We start from the raw sequence: 7,124 nt of genomic DNA on the forward strand, positions 1-7,124 counted from the left end.
ACCTGCTGCAGGTGGCCCTGGGGAAGGCCCCCCGGGACCCACAAGATGCTTCTGGACTGGGGACACAGCATTGGGCCGTTGCTTTCAGAGGCGATGAGCAACCCCAGCCCCCCTTGCAAAAGGACGGGGCCAGCCTGGGCTCTGCCAAAGCACGGCCCGTGCCTGCCTTTGCCCTCTTCCATCCACTCTCTCCTTTCCCTCCCGTGCCCTTCTTCTCTGGGGCTCCCCTGGGCTCTCAGCAACACAAAGCCAGACCAGGGAGGACCTGCTGGCCCTGCTCCCCCTGTGGGGCAGGCAGGCAGGCAGGCAGGCAGGCAGATGGACACCTGCCAGGATCTCTGCCCCTGGTGATTCCTTACTTTGGGTCCTCCAATAAGTGCTACCTCATTTTCCTTCTTTTCACTCAATAAAGTTCTGTTGCATCACAGTCCATGTTTCTTTGTCATCCTTTCCCCTGCAGATGCTCTCCCAAGGTGCTCGTGGAGACAGATGTTTCCTAGGGGTTGTTCTGGAGGCCATTTTGGGGGGAGGGTTCTGCAGTAACTGGTAGCATAAGATTGAGTTGATTATGCTCAGCCCTTTGTAGAAGTGACCCTCTGGTTTCTGAATTTTTCTGCCAATTTTGAATCTCAATAGAGTTACCTGACCTCGTTCCATCACTACAGCCACCTTATTGTCTACATGTTTTCTTCTCACTTAGTAAGCCCAACTCTGTGATGGAAGCAGTCAGGAGGAATGTGGGATGGTGAAATGTCGGCGGTATCTTCCCAGGAGATGCTAGGAAAAGCATTTCTTACCAGAGTTTTCTGACAAAGGAGGAACACAGTTCAAGGGGCTGACTTCCTGTGGACCTTATTATCATGCAACCATATTATGGGTAGGATTGGATGTGAGCTTTGGAGATCATCTAGTCCATCCCCCTTGCCATGGACAGGGAAATCTTTTACTATATTGTTACTCAAAGTTCTAACAAACCTGACCTTGAGGACTTCAAAGAACAGGAAATCCCACCCTTCTCAGGGCAGCCTATTCTAGTGACTGTCCACTCTCACTGCAGCTAATTTCTTTCATTTTGACCAATCTACATCTATCTTGTTTGAGTTGAAAACTGTTGCTTCTTCACCTGTAACTACAGGCTTTGATGAAGTCCCTCTTCAACTTCCTTACCAGTCTTGTGTATGTATTATAAGACTGCAATAAGGTCTCCACAGGACCTTTCCTTCCCCAAGCTGAGTATCCCCAGCTCTCTCATCAGTTCTCTGTAGGATAGTGCTGCAGAGCTCTGATAATTCCTGTGTGAGTTCTCTGGAGCTGCTCTAACAGGCCCATGACATATTGTTACTGGGACCCCAGACTGGACCCGGTGCTCCAGGTGGGTCCTAATGAGAGCAGACGAGAAGCAGAGAATCCCCTGCCTTGACCTGCTGGCCGTTTCCTTCCTTGCAGCCCAGGGAACTATTGGCTTTGTGGGCTGTGAGCAGGCGTTGGCAGCTCACGTGTTGCAACCTCCAGCATCTCCAAGTCCTTCTCTGCAGATCTGCTCTCAGCTCTGTATCCTCCAGTCTGCGCTGAGATTGAGGACTGCCCTGAGCCGGGAGCGGGGTTCTGCACCTGGCATGGTGACTGTGAGGAGCTGGGGTGTGGAAAGTGCTGGAGGGGCAGCAGCCTGAAAAGCTCCAGGGAGAAGATGACAGGATGTGAGAGGAGAGCGTGTGAGAGGAGAGGACAGGGGAGGAGAGAATGTGAGAAGATTGAATGTGAGAGGAGAGAATGTGAGAGGAGAGGCCTACAATAATGCAGGTATTACCCCAAAACTTTAGCTATTACTGCCCAGTGCTTGCAGAGTGCTGTCTCTCTCTCTCTCTCTCTCTCTTACTCTGCACCCCTGAAGTGGAGGATAAGGGTGGGCAAGAAGCTGGCAGGGGACACCCCCAGGACATCTGACATGAATCGACCAAAGGGCTACTCCACACCCTTTGGCATCATGCTCAGCAATAAAACTGTGTTTTCAGTCTTTCCAAAGTAGCCATTCTTCAGAGGAGGGCTTCGTGTTGTTCTGCTGATGCAAGGTGGTGGGTGATTGCTTTTGCAGCATCTGTGGTTTTTCTCTTCTGTCCCTTCCCTTCTTAGAGTATCCAACTTTTGACCCAAAAACTTTTCTTTCACTGTCTTGCTTTCTCTGGTTCTCCTCCCATCTGAATGGGGCCGTGGATGGAGAGAAGAGCTGGTGGGTGCTTAGCACTGCTCAACACATAGCAGAGGATTCCTGGCAGTGAGTGTTCTCCTCATCTTGCTCCTTCCCTGCCTGTGCCCAGAGTTTCCTGAAAAGTTTCTGGAGAGAGGGAGGCAGGGAGAGACTCAAGGCAGGAAGAGAGGCAGCAAGGGCTGGCTGAGTGCCTCAAAGGAGAGTGCAGGGGCTCTCCAAAGCAGTGTGGAGACCAACAGGAAATGCTTCAGAGAGGTTTCAGCTGACAAAGGGGAGCAGGTGAGCTACAGCAGGACCCAGCTGGGCACAATGATAGGTGTTTGCACAACACCCTGATCAGAGGCTGACATGGTCTCTGCACACCTGCTTCCACCCTTGAAAAAACAGCATCCCAAAAGCAGGGCCATGAAAAGGTGACTTTGCAGTAACCACATCAAAACAGCTGCAACTCCCAGCACTGTTCCTGGTCACCTATGACCATCACCAACATCCTGGGCTGTAACTAGGAGAACAAGGGTAGAAATTATTCCACTATGCTCAGCTCTCACCTGATGGTATCTAGGAAATTGCTCTAATGCCAGAAAGAACTCATACAAAAGCACCCAAGCATTACCAAGTGAAGTAATATCAGCTGTTGGTGGCCAGGTTTGGGAGGAGAATGGAACTCACAGAATGGAGAAAAGAGTGCTTTCTTGGGAGACTTAAAAACCTCCCTAAAGCAGCTATAGTCAGTGAACTATGTCAAAAAATATTCTCCCCGGATACGGATAGAGACAGACATTTAGAAAGCAGAGGATCACGCACTGCATGAGTAAGAAGCCTGTGTTAATGATCACTGCACAACAGTCCCTAACAACCTCTTCCCAGATCCACCCCTGAGACCCATGTCTGTCTTTCACTGTCTTGGAAAGGCTCTGCACAGTTAAGGATGATAAAGAGACATGGGCTGGGATGCAACAGAACTTTATTGAGTGAAAAGAAGGAAACAAGGTCAGTGTGAGTGGAGGCCCCAGTGCAGGGATCACCAGGGGCAGAAAGGAGTCTGTGCAACACAGCGGTGGCAGAGATCCTGGCAGGTGTCCATCTGCCTGCCTGCCTGCCTGCCTGCCTGCCCCACAGCGGGAGCAGGGCCAGCAGGTCCTCCCTGGTCTGGCTTTGTGTTGCTGAGAGCCCAGGGGAGCCCCAGAGAAGAAGGGCACGGGAGGGAAAGGAGAGAGTGGATGGAAGAGGGCAAAGGCAGGCACGGGCCGTGCTTTGGCAGAGCCCAGGCTGGCCCCGTCCTTTTGCAAGGGGGGCTGGGGTTGCTCATCCCCTCTGAAAGCAACGGCCCAATGCTGTGTCCCCAGTCCAGAAGCATCTTGTGGGTCCCGGGGGGCCTTCCCCAGGGCCACCTGCAGCAGGTTTAGCAGGGCAGGCACCTGCTGCCGCAGTAGCCGCTGCCAAAGGCCCCGAGGCCAAAGCCCCCGGAGTTGATGGGCACTCCCTGAGAGCTGAGGATGCTGCCAACGGCAGCGGAGGTGGAGGAGCCCACGGCGGTGTTCTGCGGGAAGGAGCTGAGGATGGGTCCGGGCAGGGTCACCACCACGGGGGAGGGCTGGATGACGACGGTGGAGTCCTGGCACTGCCTGACACAGGGCTCATTGCAGCTGTTGGCCAGCGGGGTCGGGCCGCAGGACTGGCCGCAGGGCAGGCACGGGGTGTAGCAAGACATGTCCTAGGGCTGGAGGTGCACCTGGGAGAGAGGGCAGGGGGAGCAGAGCATGAGGAGGGCTGGGTGAGGAGCTTCTTGCCTATCTTCTACGCATGAAAGTTGAATGAACTTTGGAGAAGAGCCTGAGTTCTTATAGGCTTGCACACAGACTCCTCCTATCCTGCAGCAGAAAAAGTACCTATCAAGAGACACCAAGCCCACAGCGGCCCTTGTCCAGCTAACTTCAGTGAAGCCCAAGTCTCTCTCCACACCACAGTGTCTGCTCTTTTCCCTCCCACTTGAACAAAGCAGCCTCATGAGGCAGAGAAAAAAGGGAAGGGAGAAGGAATAAACTGGAAAACTTGAGGAAGAACAAGACAGAGTATAAGCGGCTTGAAACTCACCTTGTTTCCCACGAGGTACAGGCAAGGAGAGTGGATGAGAGAGTGAGGAGCAGGGCCCGCTTTTATACTGCTCCTGCACTGCCCCAGGCCCACAGTCGCTGCACGCAGGCAGTGATTTTCCTGCACACTCACCTCCACACCAAAAGATCCTAACTAATGACACAGGTGGTGTTTTGTTTTCTATCAATGCTGTCATTTCATTTCCTCGTTTCTGACATGCTTGCTCTGCCCTGCAGGATCCCTTCATCTGCAGGGATGAGAAGCCAAGGGATTTTCCAGGCAGGATGGTTTCTGCTGTCTTCCTCTTGATGCTCTTTTGCTCTGGTGACAAGGTTCAGCCTTCTGTCAGACCTTCTGTCTGACAATGCAGGGCTGGGAAATTGCTTTTTTTCAGCGTACAGGGTTTTAGTAGCAGGTTGGGGGTTACAATGGTGGCTTCTCATTTTCTACATGACTATATGGCCACTGAGGCCCTTTTCATGTACGAGGATGAAGTACCCCAGGATTTTCCATGCAGGAACACATCAGCATACGCAGAAGAGAAACCACAAGTTTATCTTCATGGAGCTGAGTTCTTCACCTCTCCCTGAGGAACTGGCTTCTGCCAACATCTTTTTCCTCCCATTCTTCTCACACAGCCATGCACTTTTGACACACGTTTTTGACACCAACAAGGAAGAGACATGGTGGCCTGGCCACTTCCACAAACACGCTGAACATCCTGCAGACTTTGCGTCCTGAGGGAGTGCTCCTCCACCTCCGCTGCCGTTGGCAGCATCCTCAGCTCTCAGGGAGTGCCCATCAACTCCGGGGGCTTTGGCCTCGGGGCCTTTGGCAGCGGCTACTGCGGCAGCAGGTGCCTGCCCTGCTAAACCTGCTGCAGGTGGCCCTGGGGAAGGCCCCCCGGGACCCACAAGATGCTTCTGGACTGGGGACACAGCATTGGGTCGTTGCTTTCAGAGGGGATGAGCAACCCCAGCCCCCCTTTCAAAAGGACGGGGCCAGCCTGGGCTCTGCCAAAGCACGGCCCATGCTGTTGCATCCCAGCCCATGTCTCTTTGTCATCCTTTCCCCCAGCAGATGCTCTCCCAGTGTGGCCAGGGAAAGAAATGTTGCTCAAGGGTGATTCTTGTTTGGAAGAGTTGGGGATGGCTGTGTCTTGGCTGTCAACACAAATTTGCATTGAGTGTGCTGACTCCTGGATGAGGTGTACCTTCTGGTTTCTAATTTTATCTTCCTGCTGGGTTTACAAAGACAGAATGACCCAATATGTTCCAGTGACTATCATATCTGTTGTTGTAAACATTTTTTTTTTTCTTTATTAGGTCAAGGCTATGTCGCTATTAGTCATGAGGAAGAAGGAGGAATGTGTTGTAGTGAAAGCTGAGGCAGGAGATACCCAGAAAAGCCCAGGGGAACTTGTCCTAACCACAGTTTTGAGCTGTAGGCTTGCTGGGTGAGGAAAAGACTGGGTAGAAGAGCATGAGAACATTAAGGGAACGTACTGCCACAGCATCTTTGGGGAAACATTGTCCCATTGCCTGCAGTGCACAGGTCTTGTGGCCTTGCAGATGTTTCAACCATGTTCTTGCAATCTTCTGTTTCCTTCCACAGACCATTCAAGAGACCTCCTGCACACTGCCCATCCCTTTGCCATTTAACTTGTACCTCCCTCAGCCATTCCACACAGGCTCCTTTCTGGCCCTGGTGATCTTTGTCCCGGGATCTCCACTTGGATCAAGCTTCTTTCCCTCTTTTGACTCATTCAGGTTCTTCTGCGTTCCAGCCCATGTCTCTGTGTCATTCTTCCCCCCCTTCAGATGCTCTCCCAAGACACCCAAAGAGAGACATATTCCTCATAGCTGGTTCTTGGAGGGTATTTTAGGGATGGTTGTACAGTGACTGTCAGCACAGGCTTGCTTTAAGTATTGTGTTAGTTTATCCTACCTAATGGCACACGTTGTGTTTTGGTTTCCATCAGCACTGACATTTCATTTCCTCATTTCTGACATGGTCTTTATTTCATGGAGCCTCTTTTGAAGTTTTGGGTCAAGGTCCAAGTTTTTTTCCTGAGCAAGTCACATCACTCTAACAAGTTATGTCCTGAAGTGAGAGAGTGCTCTGTGCAGGGAAGGAATACTGGTCTGGGGAAATCTGGTGATGTTGTTTTCAACTTCCTAGGAAGAAAGCTGCACATGTCTCCCAAAAACGCAGTTCCTCTCCTGACTGTCCAAAAGCTTCTTGTGAAAGAGAATGTGCTGCATCTCTTTCTCTCCCAGCACTCAATGGTGACTGCACCTATAGGCAGGTGGGCTGTGCAAAATGTTTTCAAATGCCCTCACCCAAGAGAAGGTTCTCCTTCATTGGACACATCTGCTGCAGTCTTTGGAGAAGCTGTCCCCTTTAGCTGCAGTCTCAGGACTCCACAGCCTGTGAAATCAGGAGGCCTGCAGGAAAAGAACAGTGTTTTCTCCAAGACCCTGATTCCTTAACAAGCCCTTACGAGGCAGGGCCCTCCTCACTACAGGAGAGGTGAGAGTGGTTTGGGGCAGTGCCTTCTTCCTCCCACTCTCCTCATAGCTCCATGTGCTTTGAAGACAAAAGACTGAATGCAATCCAGCTGGACAACCACTGGGCTGTCCTGGAGCTGTTTACTTTGCTACAGCCCAGTGCTCAGACCTTGATTAGGCAGAACAGGGATGAAGCTGCCCTGGCTGCAGAGGAGCTCAGTCCTGTGTGGGACAGTGCCCTGCAGACATTCCTGGCTTGGCCTCACGCCAAAAGGATGACACACAGACAATGCAAAATGAGAGTGTGACTCGCC

General features: G+C 51.9%; 1 protein-coding gene across 1 annotated transcript; it reads right to left on the reverse strand.

The window, feature by feature from the left end:
• Window positions 1-3,608: 3,608 nt before the first annotated feature.
• Window positions 3,609-4,340, reverse strand: LOC103536264 (feather keratin 1). Its single transcript, XM_030465703.1, has 2 exons — window positions 4,301-4,340; window positions 3,609-3,938 (listed from the first exon to the last, which is right to left on the reverse strand). Exon 2 carries the CDS (start codon window positions 3,915-3,917, stop codon window positions 3,609-3,611), a length of 309 nt encoding a protein of 102 aa, XP_030321563.1. The 5' UTR covers window positions 3,918-3,938; window positions 4,301-4,340.
• Window positions 4,341-7,124: the final 2,784 nt, after the last annotated feature.

The sequence above is a fragment of the Calypte anna genome, chromosome 27 (genome assembly GCF_003957555.1).
Source record: "Calypte anna isolate BGI_N300 chromosome 27, bCalAnn1_v1.p, whole genome shotgun sequence".
Lineage (NCBI taxonomy): Eukaryota > Metazoa > Chordata > Aves > Apodiformes > Trochilidae > Calypte > Calypte anna.